This window comes from Mauremys mutica, chromosome 3, assembly GCF_020497125.1.
Source record: "Mauremys mutica isolate MM-2020 ecotype Southern chromosome 3, ASM2049712v1, whole genome shotgun sequence".
Lineage (NCBI taxonomy): Eukaryota > Metazoa > Chordata > Testudines > Geoemydidae > Mauremys > Mauremys mutica.
Genome location: NC_059074.1, coordinates 119,122,570 through 119,142,938, shown reverse-complemented (window position 1 = coordinate 119,142,938; position 20,369 = coordinate 119,122,570). Strand labels below are relative to the sequence as shown.

Here is a 20,369-nt window from a genome sequence, read left to right as displayed (position 1 = left end):
CAATTTAGTTAACAATTCTGTTGCTGATGTGTGAGCCTGATTAGAATCCAGCTCACTCTACTGGTGCTGTGTAGCTCTGCCCTGCTAGCTGGTGGTTAAGTCCATTAATGGCTATTAGCCAGGATGGGTAAGGAATGGTGTCCCTAGCCTCTGTTCGTCAAAGGATGGAGATGGATGGCAGGAGAGAGATCACTTGATCATTGCCTGTTAGGTTCACTCCCTCTGGGGCACCTGGCATTGGCCACTGTCGGTAGACAGATACTGGGCTAGATGGACCTTTGTTCTGACCCTGTACGGCCGTTCTTATGGGGAAGTGAACACTGTTGTTACTAAAGCAAGCAACTACCCCTCTGGAGTCACAGGGGGAACAGATCTAATGAGAAGGAAGGTGACATCTGAGTTTCTCAAAGTACAGCTGGGTACCATAATCGATGATTTCTTAGTAACAAGAACTGCGAGGACATATTTTAAAATATGACTTAATTTCATGGGGTCCTTTTAAAAGACAGAAATTAAGTAATCTTGAAACAAAAAAGCTAATGGTATCCAAGCTGACAGAAAACATTCAAAGAAAAATCTTGCAGGACCCCACAAGGCAGTATTAAGTTTAATATGAGTGTTTTAAAGGAAATACATGTCTTATTTAGGTTATGGTCAGGGAGGATGAAATGAACCTACATTTTCTTATTTGGAGATTTTAGAACTCCATTGGAAAGCTCTGCTTACCTCCTTTTGCTTCCATCAGACATCTAATAGCTTCCTCCGCTTCCTGAGCTGTGGTGGTTTTGATCTGCTTGACGTTATAAGGCTTACTTATTCCAGTCCTGGCTTTAGGCTTACAACAATAAAAGGGGGAAAAGAGTAGGTGAGTGAGCAGAGTAGGAAAAGAGTAGGTAAATGAAATTAATGGGCAGCAGGTTTTAAACAAATAAAAGGAAGTTCTTCGTCACGTAGCACACAGTCAATTTGTGGAACTCCTTGCCTGAGGAGGTTGTGAAGGGTAGGACTATAACAGGGTTTAAAAAAGAACTGGATAAATTCATGGTGGTTAAGTCCATTAATGGCTATTAGCCAGGATGGGTAAGGAATGGTGTCCCTAGCCTCTGTTTGTCAGAGGACGGAGATGGCTGGCAGGAGAGAGATCACTTGATCATTGCCTGTTGGGTTCACTCCCTTTGGGGCACCTGGCATTGGCCACTGTCGGTAGACAGATACTGGGCTAGATGGACCTTCGGTCTGACCCGGTACGGCCTTTCTTATGAGTAATTCTGAAGGAAAATGCTTTTTCTTTGCAACCCTTTAACCGGTAGGCTGTACACTGTACAGGTGTAATCACTTCCAGTAATTCATGCACCTGTCTCCACAGAACTGCACTGGCTGCCATTTCACAATCTACTAATATTTCAAAATGGCTTTATTTTAATTTTTCTTGGGCAGCTGTTAGATCTTTGCTACTGGCTGTAGCTGCCACGATTGATCTCATTATCTGTCTGTTGTCTGATGCGGGGAGAGGGAAATATTTTCACAGCATTTGTGTGTAAATTTACTTTCCATAAGAAGTGGCCTCCAGTCACAGCCCTGAGCCAAGACTGAAGGTACAGCACAGGGAATAGCACTGCAAAGATCCCCACAGGGTCCCACTGATGTGCCTCCTCTTGACTAGGAAGGGGGTCCTCTGTATGAGGAAGGAGAGTCTAATCCTCAGGTCTATTCAGCCCTGGGTCTCTCCATTGAGGGTGCAAGCTATGGTCATGGTGGTCTCTCATGTGCACTTCATGTATACACTGGGCACTGGAAAGAGACCATAAAAGCAGTGGCTGACATAGGATCACAGCACAGCATCATTGCGCTTGAATGTGGGATATACTTTGCTTTAGTGCTAATAACATACCTCTGTCTTGGTTTTGCCACGTTTGCGCTGCCTCCTCCACCCTTCAACCCCCTCAATCTTAGGCCTACACCAAAAAGTTGGGTTGACCCAGTTTCCTTGCTCAGGGGTGTGAAATACCCACAACTCTGAGTGGCACAGTTAAGCTGACCTAACTCCTAGTGTAGACAGTGCTACATCAATGGAGCCCCTCCTGTCTCTGCAGAGAATGGCTACACTGAAGCACTACAGTGGTGCAGCTGTGCCACTGTAGCAGTTCAAATGTAGACATAGCCTTAGGGCAGGTCTACATTGCCGCTTAAGTCGATCGAACTTATGCCACTCAGGGGTATGAAAAAGACACCCCCCTCCTGCCCCCTACAAGTGATGCAAGTTACAGAGACCTGAGTACTGTCCACACCATGCTATGTCGGCAGGAGACGCTCTCTGGCCAACACAGCTTCCGCCTCTCGCGGAGGTGGAGTAATTATGCTGATGGGAGAGCGCTCTCTCATTGGCATAGCGCGTCTTCACCAGACGTGGTACAGGGGCGCTGAGGTAGCACTTCCAGTGTAGACCTGCCCTTAGTATCAAATGATTGCAGGCCTGCTGGCCCTATAGCCAAATACTAGAGCATGGTTGTTTCAATTCTGTAGTTCCAGCTCACTCCTGTGCAGAATCCCTGCCTGTAAGGCTTGGGAACTTTATGCAGATAATACTCCCTCTGGAAATGGAGGAAGGACACCAGGAGCTATGGCGTGGCCACTCTATAGGCTGATTTAGATGGATCCTGGGGCCTGTCTAGAGCAGTCCTTTTCAACCTTTCTAATACCAGTGACCAGCTGGCTGCCTTCCTAAACTGTGTCAGGGAGATCTCAGGGACCAGCACCAGTCCATGGACCAGTCGTTGAGAAACACTGGTCTAGAGGATGCTGAATATTGGTATTTGGCACTGAAAAAGAGCCACTGGCAGAGAGCAAAAGTAACTAAATCTAGAATGTAGCAGGCAGGCAAAGCTGACAAGTTTAAAGGGGAAATTGGTTAAATAGCTGTAGTTTATTCATTTTCAAGTTGTGAGGTGGCCATTATTTATTAAAGTAAGTCTGCCTGTGTCTATATATACCTAGGCAAGTGTATATAACACATACTCTGCTCTGATTATGCCCAACAGTTACTGATGCTGGGTAATTACAGGGTGAATGTATCCTTACTGCTTTGCTCAGCACTTCTGACTTAAAATCACATCAGCTGGTTGAGTTCAGACTCTAATTAGCACTTGGTCCCCTTTTTAGTGAATTGTGTGGTGCAATGGTGCTGAGGGACTCACTGGTTGCTGAGGCGCCCCTGGGAGAAGCTTTGCCGTTTGCAGGATGGAGCACAGGGTGTGGCCACCTGAGGAGAGGGAACCATCGGATGGAGATTTTTTGACAGATATTCCAGCTGCAAAGGGAATAAGAATGAGTTTTCAAATGCAAGAGCCTGTGCAGTGTTTGTTCATCATCATCATCATCTCAACTTGGGCATTAATACTGCAGCCCAGCTATGATTATTTCAAGGGCAATATTGTTAACTATTCATGTCTGATCAAAGCACATAAGAATGGAAGGAGAATGCTGAAGAACTGAATGTATTCCTAAAAGAGATGCTCTAGAGTGCAACTAGAAATTATGTGCTGCATGAAAGTCTAATGCCTGTGATTTATGCAGGAATTCAGACCAGAAGATCATAATGGCCCCTTCTCATCTTAGAGTCTATGAGTGAATCTGAACAATCTGACATGACTGGCCTCTCATTTTGGCATCTAAGTGAGTAGAGCTTTGAACACCATCACTTCCCCCTCAGAAATCTATGCCATGGCTGAGGTCAAACTACCCATCAAATGAAGAAAAACAGCTCTTATCCTCAGCTCTATGTGAGGTAACTGTCTAATGGGAAGGGACAAAAATCAGACCAACAAATATTCTGTTTAAGCTTTTAAAGGGAATATTGCATCAAAAATTAAACCGAACAAACAAAAAACTGTAAGAAAATGCTTTGAGTATTAAAAAGAAAAGACTCAATGAGAATAAACACTGGTGTCTGTTACTGTACCAAAACACCAGTTATTTGCAAATTCTCCCCCTTTGCTGTTGGGTGTATGTGAAACACACACGAACCATTATAACTCCACAAAAGTGAAGAAAGGACTTTCATTTCTAGAGTATCTTTCATCCCAAACTATTTCAAAGAAGCACTTCACCCATCACTGAACTGCAGCCACCGCTAGAGTGAGACACAGCAGTTGTTTAATACCACAAGAGTTTAGGGAAAGAAGTGCCTGACTGAAACAGTAGGTGATTGGGCTTTAAACAGGCGGAGGTATTTACCTGTTCATTATTACTAGAAACAATAGGGTGGCAATGGAGTCCAGCTGACATGGGAAAACTTTTAAAAAACTGCAATCTTACCTGGAGGGGGAGGTCTCTGGGGTGGCTGAGGTGGGCGAGGCCTGTCAGGAACAGACAGAGATCTGCTTGGAGACCGATGGCGAAGCCCCCCACCTACTTCCAGCTCCTGCTTTAATTCAGCTAGGTCAGCATCATCTAGGGGGAGATTTCAGGGAAAAAAACAAACAGAAGAGTTTTGCATTTGAGAATTATGACAGAGATGGATCAAGACTGGAGTGTCACGAGACACACACCTGTGATTTGAAAACAAGAGCTGGTTAACTGAGGCTTTGTCTATACTGCATTTTCATCAGTAAAACTTTTGTCGTGTCAGAGGTGAAAAAAACGCGCCCCCAAATGACAAAAGTTTTACTGATGAAAAGCGCTGGTGTGGACAGTGCTTTGTTAGCGGGAGAGCTCTCCTGCCAACAAAGCTATCACCTCTCAGTGGGGGTGGATTTATTTTGTTGGCGGGAGAGCTCTCTCCTGCTGATAAAGAGCAGCTACACGGTGCACCTTTTAGCAGCAGGGCTGTAATGGCACAGATGTGTCGCTAAAAGGTTCATAGGGTAGACATAGCCTGAGAGATTTCTAGGTGTGACCACAGTATATGGCTGATAGCTTTTTAAGAAATGGCTCAAGTTTAGTGCCCCATTCACATCCCTCTCCCACTTTAACATGTACTATCACTCTCTCACTTTAGGCATTTCTAAGCACTCTTCTGTTATTTTCCAGTAAGATGTCGTCTGCCATTGCAATTGAAAATAGATTGTTTTCCTCTTCCAATCTATAAATAAAAACTAGGTGAGAGTGGATGAGGTCTACTAGTTCTAATATCTAGAAGAACATAGTGACCAGACACAATCAGTTCAGTTCATTAACTACAGATAATACTTCCTTTGTTTCATAAATCGTTACTCTTAAAATGTGGTCTGATAAACTTTTTTTTCTTATGTATGCATCACATTTAAGGTAGTTTTATTTAATAAAAACAATTAAAATGCTGGTTTTGTGCACATCTTGGGCAGAATGTACAACTGTTTTAACAACACACAACATTACTACACATCAGTTTAGGAAAAGAAGTGAAGAGTACTGCATCTAGTTGGAAATGGTAGCAAGAGATGGGTAATTACAAGCTGCCTAACTAAAGCTAAGTTGGAACAGGTCAGGATACTGCAGTTAACGATGCTAGCGTAAAAAAATCATGTTATCATTAGGTAACCAGGACCTCAACTTTACAGCTCACTGGAAAGTTGCTACCTCTCCCAGCATCATGCCATGCTGGGCATTGTTTCAGTAATGATTATAAGAAAAAGAGAGCTGGCTATTGAACCACTGACTGCTGCTCTGAGGTGTTCCATGGAAACCTCCCTTCCAACTTCTGGCCCACTCTGACTGTGCTTAGCTGCTAAAGCCAGACCAGCTTGCAACCCACAATGATATGACTGCTGGTGAGTCTAGCTTTTGATGTAATTGAGACTGATGTAACTCTTTTCACAGCTTCACATTCTCTTTGCATAATAATATTACAACAAAATATCTGAGTGAAAAAAAATACACATAATTTATGACACAGACATAAACAAACCAAACAGACTTGGAGCATGGGTAAAGGTAAGATTTTTTTTCACAGATATCTTTAATAAAAGTCAGGGACAGGTCATGGGCTTCCGTGAATTTTTCTTTGTTGCAAATGACCTGTCCCTGAGCTGCGGAGGCTTGGCTAGGAGCTCCAGGAGCCCACACCACCCATGGTGGCTCGGAGCTCCAGGGTCCCTCTCCCCTGCATCTCTGAGCTGTAGGGCCCCACCGCCAGAGGCATGGAGCTGGCCAGAAGCTGTGGGGCAGGGGTAGGCAACCTATGGCACGTGTGCCAAAGGTGGCAAGCAAACATATTTTCAGTGGCACTCACACTGCCCGGGTCCTGGCCACTGATCCGGGGGGGGCTCTGCATTTTAATTTAATTTTAAATGAAGCTTCTTAAACATCTAAAAAACCTTATTTACTTTACATACAACAATAGTTTAGTTATATATTATAGACTTATAGAAAGACCTTCTAAAAATGTTAAAATGTATGACTGGCACGTGAAACCTTAAATCAGAGTGAATAAATGAAGTCTCGGCACAGCACTTCTGAAAGGTTGCTGACCCCTGCTGTGGGGTTTCCCCCTCACCCGTGCCTGCTCGGAGCCCCACAGTGCCTGTGGTGCTGAGGAGCGGTGGGGCACCCTGCACCCACGGCAGGGTGGAACTGTGGGGAGCTGCGGGGTCCCCCACCGCCCGCAGTGGCCGGTAGCTCCGGGGGTCCCCCACCGCCTTGGAACTCAGGGGGCCCCACTGCCTTACGTGGCGGGGGTAACCTGCAGCTTCTGTCTGCCCCTGCCAGTGGCAGGACCCTGCAGCTCCCAGCTGCCTGCGGGCTAAAGTCACAGAGGTCTTCAGAAGTCACAGATTCCGTGACCTTGAGAAAATCGTAGCATTAAGCATGGTTGCCTGCTAAGGTAACTTGCCATTTGCTGAGATAACTATACAATGTTACCTCAGTATCTGCAGTATTCCTTAGGCAATCCCACTACTAAGGAGAGGGAACACTGTGGATAATGAGATTAACATTGTACAATAATTTTAAGCAACTGGCAAGTTTTTCAAAGTGACCTTGTTTAAGTCAGAGGATGCGCAAACCTCAATATTGCCAAAAATAAGTAAAATCAGAGCACAGAGGGGTAAAGCAAACTGTTAGTCTTAGTGGGAACAGGAACTTGTTTGAAGTAATTCACTGGCAAGTTTTCAGCGATTTCAGATTCCACTGCCTACAATGCCTATGGTTTTAAAGCCTGAACCAAAGTTCCTTTAAGTCAATGGGAGTCTTTCAATTGACTTCATGGACGAGGCGTCACTGACAAGAACATAAAGTAAGAACAACGCTGTATTGTGTGCACTGGTGCTATGTGATGCGAGACAGCTAAGGAGAGTTACTGCTATTTCTTATGATTTATAATATGTATACACATGCACCTCTCTTAGCACAACTACCCTGCCCTGAACAGAACAGAGTAAAGGCAGGGTTAAGCTTAATTACTTGTTTATTTTTTGTATGGCAGTAGCATTCGGAGGTTCCAGTCATGGATCCTGGGCCCCTCTGTGCTAGGTACTCTATGAACCAGAATAAAAATCTGGTCCCTGTCTTGCAAAGTTTATAATCTACGTATAAGCCAAGAGAGAACACGTGAACACAACAAACAGCCAAGAGAAGCATAAGGAAACAAGCTTTAAGGTCTTGCTTTAAAGAAGCCATGTAACTTACCTTTATATGGACGTGGCTTTCCTCCAGTAAGCAGTGGAGATTTGCTTGAAGTTACTGTGGGTACAACCGTAAAATATTCAGGACCCTCAGGTAAGCCTTCTGTCATCTCTGCTACTGGGTGCTGAGGCAGCATGTCATCCAAATAATCATCCTCATCATCTAGTATATCACCTGAAACAAAATATTTGAAAACGCAGACATTGTCAAAAAACACATGTTCTCTTCTCACTCCCATTTTCTATACAGGTTATTTTATTAGGCAATTTTTTGTTGATTCCATGTATTTTTATTATTGCTTTTCTGTGTATATAGATCAGGGCTTCTCAAACTTTTTTTGCTGGTCCCCCCTTTGAAAATATTTCAGGCTGTGATGCCCCCCCAAAAAAGTGATAGCAAATTACTGTACATACTCATGGTATCGCCACCCTTATGTCTACGCTGCTGCTGGCAGTGGTGCTGCCTTCAGAGCTGGGTGGCTGGAGAGTGGTGGCTGCTGGCCGGGTGCCCAGCTCTGAAGGCAGTGCCACCGCCAGCAGCAGTACAGAAGTAAGGGTGGCATTGTATGGTACTGTCACCCTTACTTCCGTGCTGCTGCTAGTGGTGGTGCTGTCTTCAGGGCCAGATTTAGGCCGATTCCCCCAAATCGGGCCCCGCGCCTGAGGGCCCCACGCCCTAAAGAAGAGCACCTAACTTAGGCGCCTTTTTAATTTTTTTACTCACCTGGCGGCGGTCCGGATCTTCGGTGGCGGCGGGTCCTTCAGTGCCGCGGAAGACCCAGAGCGAGTGAAGGACCCGCTGCCGAAGTGCTGCCGAAGACCCGGACTGCTGCTGGGTATTCGAATTGGGCCCCGCACTTCCTAAAGCCGGCCCTGGCTGTCTTCAGAACTGGGTGGCCAGAGAGTGGCAGCTACTGTATCCCCCGCAACTCGCTTTTCCCCCAGCGACACTGTTGTGATCTCACGACCCCCTTACAATAGCCTTGCGACCCCCTTACGGGTCGGGACCCCAGTTTGAGAAACACTGATATAGATAATTTTAATGTACTATGACTGTGATAGCATTTTTTAGTACTGAGCAGGTGCGGATAGTGGATAATCAATGGGGCTCTGCATGAGAACTCGGGTTTACCTGAGAAGTTCACAGTGCCAAATCAGGGCTCTGTTTACGAACCTGTTTCTAAGAATTGTTTTATTACAAACTAAGATAGTGATCACATACAGATATCTACCCTCTCCCCACAAGCAAACTGAACAAAGCAAATTCTTATAGTTCAGCCCAGAGTTGTGCTACTAACCTTCTGATTCATAGTCCAAACTTGAAAAATCAAAGTTTTCCTCCAACAGACAGGAGTTCCCTGTGGGTGACATGGGTGTAATGCTCTCCCGTTTTCGAGCAATTTCCTCCTGAAAGCCCTTCAGCCAATCCTTAGTCTTAGGCCGGATATTCACTGCTCTGCCCTTGACCTAGAGTCATGAAAGAATTGTTTTCCCTTTGTTAAGAAAATGAGAATAGTGCCCCAACACGCTGAGTAAATGCAGATGTTCCATCTCACAAGTGCTTCATAAATCTGGATGGCATTAGATTCATTTCAGAAGTTCAATGACAAGGAAATACTCTTCCTAGTACCATCAGGGAAAAAAAAAACCCCAGAATTAATCCTTTGGATGTAACAATACTCCAGGTATTGACCAAACAACTCTGCTGCTCTTATTGGGCTTGTTTATGTTGTGGCTTTCTTCAAAGTTTTCATACTGAAATTAGCCTTGTAGTTCTTGATTACTCAATGCTGCATTCAACAGTCATTTGTTATTGGAGAGAAATGGTAAAATGTCACAGCAATTATGCTGTATAATTTTTAAAATGATGATGATCATAATAATTAGGGGTGGTATTTTCAAAAGTGACTTAAGAGCATATGGGGTATGTACTTGTAAATCACTTAGGCCAGTGGCTCTCAACCTTATACTGTACCCCTTTCAGGGGTCTGATTTGTCTTGCATACGCCAAGTTTCACCTCACTTAAAACTACTTACTTATAAAATCAGACATAAAAATACAAGTGTCACAGCACGCTATTATTGAAAAATTGCGTACTTTCTAATTTTTACCATATATTTCAATTGGAATATAAATATTGTACTTACATTTTAGTGTATAAGATATAGAGCAGTACACGTACCCTTGCCTGAGAACCACTGACTTAGGCATTTTGAAAAGTCCCACCAGTGCTCTAGCAGCCTGATACCTAACCATAAAGCAAGCCCCAAATTGCCTCCCCAAACAAACAAACAAAAACATACATATATGACTGTGGATCCATGTGAGAAATTAAAGCAGAGAAGAACCTTAGCTGCTGATACATTTAGCATTACAGTACATGTTGGCACTGTTACATTATGTTCCAGTTCCAGAGCTCTGTTTATAAGCTCCTGAAGAAGCAATCCCTGCCTTCCTTATATGGGCAGGCCTTAGAAGTGATCATTGTGGTTATTCAGCTTCTTTGAAAAATCAGGCCATAGATTTAGGTGCCTAGATATGGACTTGGGTATCTAACCTAAGCCACCCATTTTTGAATTCACTAAAATAAACCGGAGATGGTTTTACCTTGATACCATCCATATCCAGAACACTGAGAGCTGACCTGCTGTCTGCAAATGTTACCATCATCTGGCCTCGATTGATCCTAGTAAGAACAGAAAGAGGAGACAACTGTACAGTTTGCTGTCCCTAAGGAAACCATACGACTAAATGGTGACTATAGTAATCCTGCATTTTTTCATTTAGCTCTTTCGATAGCACAATTTTTTACAAGTGTTTTTGTGACAGATGGGACCAAGTATCCCAGCACTGGCTCCCCCTCACCACCCGTCCTCCCTCATGTGGCCCCACCAAAGTGGACGCTACTGGGGCTGTCCTCAAAGCAACAGTTCATCCCTCTGAGGCGAGGTTAAGAAAATGTCACACACCTTCCTTCATCCACAGTATTTCCCCCATCCCAGTGTAACACAGCTCTCCCCTTCCATGTACCAGCTTCATTTGCTCTGTGTGAACTCTGCACTAACGCTGCCTCTCAGAGGGCACACAACCTCCTCAAAGGCTACTACTCTGTCCTATGGCAAGCTGCAAAGGGGCGTGAAAAAAGCAAAGCACACTCCTCTCAGCAGCCATGCAATGCTCCAGACCTTCACAAAGCATGTGATGGTGGGATCCCAGGGCTGCTCTTGAACCCATATCCCCTACTCAGTAGTGTGCAGGGCTAGACAGAGCCAAGCTGACAGTATTTAGCAAAACAATCTCCTGTAATAAGTATGTCAAATGCATCGTAATTGATTTGTTGGTCTTGCTGTCAAGTCACAACTACTGCCACAAAGAAGTTAGATTCCAGCAGGAAGCAGCAGGGATAGAAGCATTTTGTGGCCAGGCACAACTTAAGATGTATGCCCCAGCTGAACAGTGTAACTCCACTCCCATTTCAGTGGCACAGTCAGATCTGCTAGCCCTTTCCCCATTTTGGATAAGTACTTTTCATCCTGTTATTTTCTTCCACTCATGGTAATGTAAATCAGAGACTGCCCAGCTGTGCTAGTTTTCTTCAACACAGAAGTCCCATAGCTACCAGGAGGCCCAAAATAACTCAACTGGAAGGAAACAAAACTGCTCCAACAGGGTATAGAATCAAGCATCCTCCCTCACACTCAGTAGATCCAGGAATGACAAAAAAGCCTGAGCCCTCAAGGTTAGGCTAGAGGCTCTAAAATCCAAAAGGGATGGAGTCACCCAGGAGATCCAAGTGGGTGTGAAAGATTGCCAAGGAAGGCAGATTTTCTCAGTCACAGGAATGGGAGGCACAGATTAAATGTACCCAATGCTGAGCCTGAGCAAGGTGAAGAGCTGACCCTAGGGAGGCAGACTGAGGGCGAAGCCTCTGACCTGGAGCACTGCATACCCTTCTCCCTCACATAGCCAAGGAACCTGTTGGGATATTTCTTTAGTAGGATGGAGAGAAATGAAACATAAATGCTGATAATTTCTAAATCATTAATGCAATCCGAATGTAATACATTACAGTCTAAAACGGTTATTCCTATTCCACACAGTTAATGTATTTTAATTTAAAAGAAAAATAGATTGCACATGTCAAGGAATCAACATTTACCTGACAAGAACAATGGTGCCATAATTCTCAAATATTTGCATAAGCTCAGTCCGCAAGTCCTCGGGAAATTCGTTTGTCTCTTCAGGGGTTGGTGACTGGAGATTTACCATTACGGTGGCATCCAATGGTCCCTGGAAGGATGACACTTCCTGGAAAACGCTCTCGCGGGCAGCCACGTCAACTTCCTGGACTTCCACTTCTACAATAGCTAACACGGGCCTAGATTTTATACACACACAGACATTGCTTTCATGTTATCTAAAATCACCCTCAAATAATAGGACATACAAAAGATTGGTTGTCTGAAAGCGAGAATCTATTTTTAGCTGTTGTATTTCTGCAGCACCTTTCATCCCGGGATCTCAAAGCACTTTGCAGATATTTTAATTAAGCTTAACAATACCCCTTTGAAGTAAATAACTGTAATACCCATTTTACTCATAGGGTATGTCTACATGGCAGCTGGGAACATGCTTCCCTGCTCAGGTAGACAGACGTGTTAGTTCTGCTCGAGCTAGTATGCTAAAAAATACTAGTGTAGCTGGGGTAGCAGCTTGGGCTAACCACCCAAATACATACCCATGGGGTCTGACTGGGTTTGTACTCAGGTGACTAGCCCGAGCTGCCGTCTGTGCTAACCCCAGCTACGTTGCTATTTTTCATGCATTAGCTTGGGCAGAGCTAGTGCATGCCTATCTACCGAAGTTGGGAAGCATGCTCCCAGCGGCAGTGTAGACATACCGCACGGGAAGGAAGTTGAGTAGTGGGCCCAAGGCCACATAATGAGTAAGCAGCACAGCGGGCAACAGAACCCCGGAGTCCTGACTCCTAATTTATTACTCTGTCTACTCCCTCATATAGGGTCTCACAGATTTACCACCACTACATTTATCACCACTATCTTTTAGCTAATCTACTGTATTAACAAACATAATAACAACACTAATATAGTACTTAGCACTTCCATAGGACCTTCCATCCCAAGATCTCAGAGTGCTTTACTTATATTAATAAATTGTTTCCCAACATCTCTATGAAATAGGGAAGTGTTGTTATTTCCCAAGAGGCATAGTGAGGTTAAGTGGTTTGCCCAAAGTCACACAGGATGTCCAAGACAAAGCAGTTTTTCTTCTTGGCTTCCAGTTCTTTTGCCCTAGGCCCAGGACTAACAGTGAGAGGACAATGTACCCTTAAGTATGCAACGTGTTTGTGTAGTACAGACGCATCAATGATATTCTAAATAGTTATGAATCGTCTCTTATATGCTAGCTGTGTGTGTCAACTCTACATAAATAGGGGCAAGCTGTCAAAAGGGCTGAGGCTCGACCTCTGTAGATGCAATCTGCACCCTCAAGATTGTACTTGCAAATGCACTGAGGGCACTCATTGGACACTTGAATATCTAACTACCTGTCACTGCTACCTGCTACCTCCACTACAGCTGGTTCTGTAATACGCACTACCAGAATTAACAAAGACTGAAGGTTGAGATGAAGGAAAGATGGAAATTAAAACAACCTTCTATAGGAAGTGTTAACTATTTCTGAAAACATTGTTGATTAGTACATTGCTGTATGTTAAAAGAGATACGCTGGAGTCTCTTTTTATAGCACATCCTGGAAAATCCAACCTACTGAGTGTAACTAAAAAGCGTCGTTAAAACATGGTTAGTGTAGTGGTGGTTGATGTAATTGGGAGCCAAGGTAAAAGAAGCCTGGCTTCAAATGCTGCATTTGATAATGATTGTGGCAATGACACTGTTAGCTGCAGGAGCCAGTAGTGTCAGTGCGAATGGGCTTGTGCCTTGACATAAAAAAGTGGTTTGTTTGTGAGAAGCATGTTCTTTCATTGCTGCAGAAAGGTGAAACAGTCCTCTAGAGTAACAATACTGTGAAAAGCACAGGGTTAACTTTTGTGATTCACTGAACACTGCTGTGAGAAACAAAACAACAGCATTTCCATAGAGCAGCCCAGGATAATTACAGAAGTGATGTTGAAAACAGACAAGCTTTTTGAGATACATTTATCAAAGCACTCATAGCATTCATTTCAGAACAAATGAAACAATAACAGTGAGCAACGGAAGTTAATATATATAATTTTTCTTTAGGGAGAAGATCTATAATCAATGTGGCTGTCTCAATTTTTGGTTTTGTTCTCTTCCCCTTTCTCCATTTCTCAGGAAAGTGGGGAAGTTTAATGTGTTTGCATCTCAGGGAGGCTCATTAACAGTCACACACACCCCAGCTCTACACACACAATTTATACCGCTAAGGCAACACATCTCAGCTGCTTTCGTTCTAGCAGAAGACTAGGTGGTAGCCTGTCATTGCTGCACCTTTGATTGCTTGAGCTGCCAGAAATGAATGAGGAGAGGCATCAAATCATCCAGGCCTTGCCTCTGCAGCTTGTCCAGCCCTTGCTGAGCTCATAGTGCAGAGGAAAATTAATACAAGCCCCCGGGCATTGCCACCCTTTGGTTTAGAACCATGATGGGTTTAAATGTCAAAGTGCTGAACAGAGAATAAGTATGTCGGGTCCGTTAACAATCATTCTTGGCCCTTCCATTGAATATATACTTCAGTGAGCCTCAATGTAATCAGAGAAAGATCATCTAAGCTAGGACATTACCTGTGATCAGATGCCTGCAGCTCCGCTCTTCCATAATACATCAGGGCACCAGGAGTCCAAGTGTGTTTGACTTTAGTTTCAGCACTCAGATCACTATCTAGGAGATTGATCTCTCCAGCTATACAGCACAAAAAAGCATTAAAGTTCATAGACTCGTAACAATAATTAAAATTATTTTAGCAATCTGTTTTCACCAAAACACATTGTTCCTGAAGCACTCCATCTAAAGGATGGCTTATATCCTTCTAGACCTTGAATCTCCTGATAGAAAACAAAATGTAAAAAGAAGTGCAATCGATAGCACAGATCACTAGAACAAGACAAAACGCAAACCAATAACTTTTCAGAGACATATATAATTTAGCATCACACACTGTCACATTAAAGAATAGCGTTTTCCTCCAGCCTGAAAAAGCCTATATTTTGAAATAACCACATGCAGTTAAGAGAACAGAAAGAGGAAATCTTGTATAGCTATAGCTTCTCTGCTTTCCACATGGTTTTTCTGGGTGACAGAAAGTGTTCAAATCTGGGATAAGAGTGTAGTATAGATTGTTGCTTCCTTACCAGCTAGTGCCTACTCTGGACTCCCTCTTTATGCTAGGGGAGGCACTGTGCTGCCCTTGGAAGCATGAAGAAATGGACGGAAGAATTGCTAAGCCTGGGGAGAAGGGTTATTTCTCATCTCCAGAGCTCAAGATGAGTTACTGTCGGACACTGTCACTTCTCCTGGCTGCCTCATACTAGCTATACCATCTCTTCCTTTTGATCTAGGAACTGAATTGTAAACAAACTGGAAGGAATGTCTCCCCACCTCTGCGAACAGTTCTCTGGCCCACACACCCATTATTCTCCACTCTCTAGAACAGAAATGGAAGTTGGACTATTGGGCAGATAAGCGGTAGAGAGAGAGAGAGGAAGCTTTGCCACCAAATAGAAGGGGTAGTGGAGTTTATAGGTGGTGAATGGAACCAGAAGGATTGGGTGGGGCTCAAAGGCAGAAAATGGGGAGGGGGAGAAGATGGATCTCCTAGCTGTGTTACCACTTGGGCTAGCTCTGGAAGGTCTGTAAGTACAGAAGAAAGATGTTTCACTTATTTGCTACTTTCTTCCAACATATGGTGGGCTCTTGCAGCCCTGCTAGATCATCCTGTCTACAGTGTCTGCTCAGCCAGCTGAAGTCCTCTCTGGGGCCACTTGAAAGAACTGAGGGAGAAAGGGAAATTATTGAAATAGCTGGGGATATTTTTTTAGCTGAAAAGATGCAATGGAATTACTGGACAGTCTGCAACAATCATGAAGCAGTTGGGAAATATGAGGAGAGTTATTCAACTTCTGCATGCATTTAGAACAATGGCAGATCTGCTACAAAATGAAAAATGACAAAGTTATAGAAACGTGAAAAAAAACGGAAAGAGTGAGAGGTAGATTCTTAAGGGAGGATTTTCAGGCTAACTGTGATCTACAAGGTGGAAGGGAAAAAAAATTTGGGTCAATTGTTGAGCAGCCAGAAATGGAGAGAGGGTGCCTCTGCTAACTGTGAGAAGTGGGGCAAGGGGATACCAACACTTTTATCCTCCCATCCAAGTGTTGTTTTCTTCTTGGCTATTCAGCTTGGATATTTCGATTATCTACCAAAACACAAACCCCTCTATACCTATGTGTAGGACTCTACTGGCTTAGAAGAACTGCAGCCCTACCAATATTTGAGCTTATTTCTCACACAAACTGAAGTTCACATATTGTTATCCCCTGCATCTCATCCCTTCTACGGTTTTATTGCTTCTTAAGCTCATGCCTCTCTTTACTGGTCATGATCCTCTTTTTACTACACCATCAGATTTTAAAATAAATATGAGATGATTTTTGTTACATTGACATCCACACTGGTTACCCTCACTTTCCTTCACAGTATTTATACTAAGGCAGTCCACGGGATGACCCTTATATCTTAAGATGTAAATTCACCTTTGCATGCATGAATCAGATAATTTCTCATGTAACTCTTCACTTTACATGTGTAAGTGCAGTTTTTACACACACTAATGGATGACATGCAGATTTAGAGGCTGGTATGGAAATATGGCTCTGGCTGCAAAAAGTTTAGTTTTTTTTTTTGTTTTTTTGTTTTTTTTTAACTGTCTTAGTATTTTATAGCTTTTAACTTACAGATAAAGTAATGCATTGCACTTCCATAGCACTTTCCATTTAAGGATGTCATAGTACCTTACAAGTATGAATTAATAAAACCTCATAACATTCAGTATTATCATTCCCTAATAACAACTGAGGAAACCAACAACATCTCAGGAAACCAAGGCACAAGACTCAGACTCTTACTGAAATCAGTAACAACAGGAGCAGGAATAGGCTGTAGCTAAGGCCTGGTCTACAGGTGGGTGGGTGTGGGGGGTGTCGATCTAAGATATGCAACTTCAGCTATGAGAATAGCGTAGCTGAAGTCGACGTATCTTAGATCGACTTACTTCGCGTCCTCGCGATGCGAGATCGACGGCCGCTGCTCCCCCATCAACTCCGCTTCCGCCTCTCGCCCTGGTGGAGTTCCGGAGTCAACAGGGAGTGCGTTTGGGGATTGATGTATCACGTCTAGATGAGAAGTGATACATTGATCCCCGATAGATCAATCACTACCCGCCAATCCGGTGGGTAGTGTAGACATACCCTAAGTGACTTGATCAGGTTTCAAATGTGACTTCTGTATTCATGAAAGCAGTCCCAGTGAAACCAAAGGGAGTACCACCATGAGTAAGGTAATCACAGTTTCACCCAGACTAAAGGCCAGATCCAGGTATAGAACCTAGAATCTCAGGCTGCCCATCTTCTTCTCTAACCACTAGTCCAAATTCTGTCCCTTGGATCCAGTGAGATCTGACTGCCCAGCATCATTATTAAAAATGAGAAAGACGCTACACACCTGTTTTATCAAATGGAAGCTTCTTTCTCCACCAAAGCACTCGGTCAGTCCAAGCAGGGGTTCTGCACTTATCACTTGTATCATAAGCCTCTGAGCCAACGTCATATTTATATGTTGGTCCAAAATTAATAGTGCCTTCATGAAAGTCTTTAAAAATCTATTAAAAAAATATCATTCCTTCAATCAGCTAAATTCCTGCTTATGAAGGTTTCATAGTCACATATTCACTTTTATTAGTATAATCACACTTTGATTTTTTTTAATGAATGTATCCATAGAAATGCATGTCTGAAAATGCCCTCATTTTCATTCTGTGTTAAAGGCAATTAATTCAGATCAAAATATGGGTGTTTTGGAAAATGGCTATTTTCAATTTGGAGCAAACGGGATAAATCCCCTTACTTTTCCACTGGATTTCTGCTGCTGTAGTTGATCAAATTCCAGGAGTCTTTTCCAGTCTTGTCGTTTCAGAAAATAAAAGACTTCTTCATATGTCAGATCGATGCGATAGTTAAAATCACCACACCAGAACACATAGTCATGTGAGAACACATTCCTTCCCTGGTTAGGAGATACAGAATTTAAGACACAATTTAAAATTATACATTTTAATCAACTGAGTTTCAAAACTCAGTCTCCCTGGAACACTATATTTTGGACTTGTTTACAAGGTTTTAATTGCTAAATCCAGTGCAAACTGAAAAAGTGGTCTCTACATTTCTTTCTGCATCCCACAGTTATTTAGTCACATTTTTACATCCATAATTTAGATATCTGAATTGCTGGCACAATCAAGGACTTATATGCCTGCATGATCCAAACTGCAGCCATAAAATGCTCTTGCTATTGTATGCACCCGCAAAAATAGAGCCTTCAGTCAAGACCAGGCTGAAAATTTGCCCCTACAACTGCATAGCACATTTCTGTAAATGTAAAGTAATAATATTAACAGAGTTTCACTCCAATGTTTAAGCTTCATGTGTTATGCCACAGATAACTGCACTTTTTTCAAATAAGTTATAAACCTCTAAACACAGGGATTCGTAAAGGAAACACTTCAGACCTGTATCTATAGCATCACTAGAGGGCACTGTTAATATATATTACACACACACAAAATATACACCAATATAGTAAACGTACAAGATATAAAATAGTTAATGAGCTATTGGAAGTAAGGACTGCTATATGCATGATTTTATGGCCAATTTAGAATGGATATTCTATGCAGGGCTTCAATACTGGCACTATTGTTTCTAACATAAATGGAAACTGATTAATATGCTATATGTGTCAAGCCTCTAAACCCTGGAAACAACAGGGAGTTAAATTTTATGCTCTTCAACCTAAATGATATTCTTTGCTGACTTAACAGAATAAATGAACACATCACAAACTGGTCCTTTCGTTCCCTGGCTTACAGGCTCTCTGGAGAAGTCTGAAAGAAATGACAGCTGTGGAAATCTGAAGTGGCCAACACCATTAAGGCAAGCACAGGAACACAGCCACAAAAACCCTACAGGGCCACTTGCTGGCCTTAAAAAGAGACAACTGAGAGGTGATCAACAGAATACCATCAAAAAAAAATCATATCCGATATAAATACAGAGGAAAGGGATCTCAGAATGTCCGTTTGCACCACATTCTGATAAAGATAACAATTAAGGTGCGCTCCTTGGTCTTGGGACATGGGACTCTAGGGGAAGTGCAGGGAGAAAGGCTGAAGATGAGCAGGAGGCATGTAGGCTGTGTGCATGAGACTGAGGAGTGGTGGCATGTCACAAATCAAAGAGGAGCGGCTGGAGTATGACGCACTCTGGGTATGCTCTGATAGAATATGGTCTTTTAGGGACTCTTGCTAACTAATTCAAGTTAGAGCAGCCCCAGGGGGAACTAATCTGTTCTGGGTCTGAGCAGAGAACCAGGGAGCCATTACTGTCTCTCTGATGCCACCATACCTGGTTCTTCACGTGTAATCTTGGCAAACTGGAGAATCTGGTCCACAATGCATAAAGTTTTCAATCTGTGAATCAGGTGGGTGTGATAGTGAGTGATGAAGCATTATGATGGTGGGAAACTGGTTAGATCCCTTCATTGTTCACGTTCAGGAATTCTAACATCTGGGTTTTTTAAAGGTGTAGAATTTTTGTAAAGAAAGTATCATTTGTTTTTGGGTTAGTTGGTCTCCATGGAAATATGCTTTCAACCTTACTTTCTTATTTATTAAGTTCTTTTGTGTGAATATTCCAATTGCCTCCTGTGCTGACCTGCCAGGTGGTGTAGATTGCTACCGATTCTCACAATTAAAAATCTAAGGATACAATTTTCACTCCCATTCACAACATTTCTTGTCTGAGACATCTTACATTCTTACCATTGGGAAGCTGAGTTTCTGTGTAATCTCTTTATAATCTTCATTCCTCTCTTTCACTTGAGACTGACCAGCTGTCAAGTGACTGCATATGAAGCAAAAACTGTTGCTGTGGAACTGGAAACGGATGCCTACTGCGCCTTTATTCCCAGCTTTCCCTCTCATCCCTGTTTTCACTGTGTCTATTGCTACATCCCTGGACAAAAAAAAAAAAGAAAAAAAAGGTGGGGGTGGGGGGAGAGAGAAGGGAAAAAATAATCAATCATTACTGGAAAGTGGAAAGGAAAAACATGTTATTTAGAATGATGCTTTTATTTTCCCTCCAATTATTAAACATGTGAATGAGCAGAGATTCATGTTGTTCAATAGATCTTAGGGTCTTTTGCTGCAACATTACTATTGGCCATATTGATGTTCTAATGTTTCAGATTACCAGTTAAAAAGAATAATACAGTAATAAAACAATTGAATGAAATAACTTTCTCCTTAGACCACCTCTCTTGGCATCCTTTCCAAACTACTCAGCATTCTTTGCATGAAAACATTTCTGTAGCTCTTGAAACTTATATGGGGTTTACTTTTAATGTTTGTCTTTATAAAAAAAAATCCTTTGAAGTAGTGACAATAATTAATGGTCACCTTTTACTTCCTTTTATTTTCCATTCTGCTGATAT

General features: G+C 42.8%; 1 protein-coding gene across 1 annotated transcript in view; it reads right to left on the bottom strand.

The window, feature by feature from the left end:
* The window catches only part of SYNJ2 (synaptojanin 2), a 90,505-nt gene that overhangs the window by 8,475 nt on the left and 61,661 nt on the right, over window positions 1-20,369 (bottom strand). The window contains exons 15-25 of the mRNA XM_045010623.1: window positions 19,699-19,891; window positions 17,727-17,885; window positions 17,325-17,481; window positions 14,390-14,507; window positions 11,759-11,977; window positions 10,207-10,285; window positions 8,897-9,065; window positions 7,603-7,773; window positions 4,315-4,449; window positions 3,195-3,307; window positions 727-835 (exon numbers count right to left, since the gene is read on the bottom strand). Of these exons, the coding sequence (XP_044866558.1) occupies window positions 727-835; window positions 3,195-3,307; window positions 4,315-4,449; window positions 7,603-7,773; window positions 8,897-9,065; window positions 10,207-10,285; window positions 11,759-11,977; window positions 14,390-14,507; window positions 17,325-17,481; window positions 17,727-17,885; window positions 19,699-19,891 (1,622 nt within the window). The remainder of the gene's footprint in view (window positions 1-726; window positions 836-3,194; window positions 3,308-4,314; window positions 4,450-7,602; window positions 7,774-8,896; window positions 9,066-10,206; window positions 10,286-11,758; window positions 11,978-14,389; window positions 14,508-17,324; window positions 17,482-17,726; window positions 17,886-19,698; window positions 19,892-20,369) is intronic.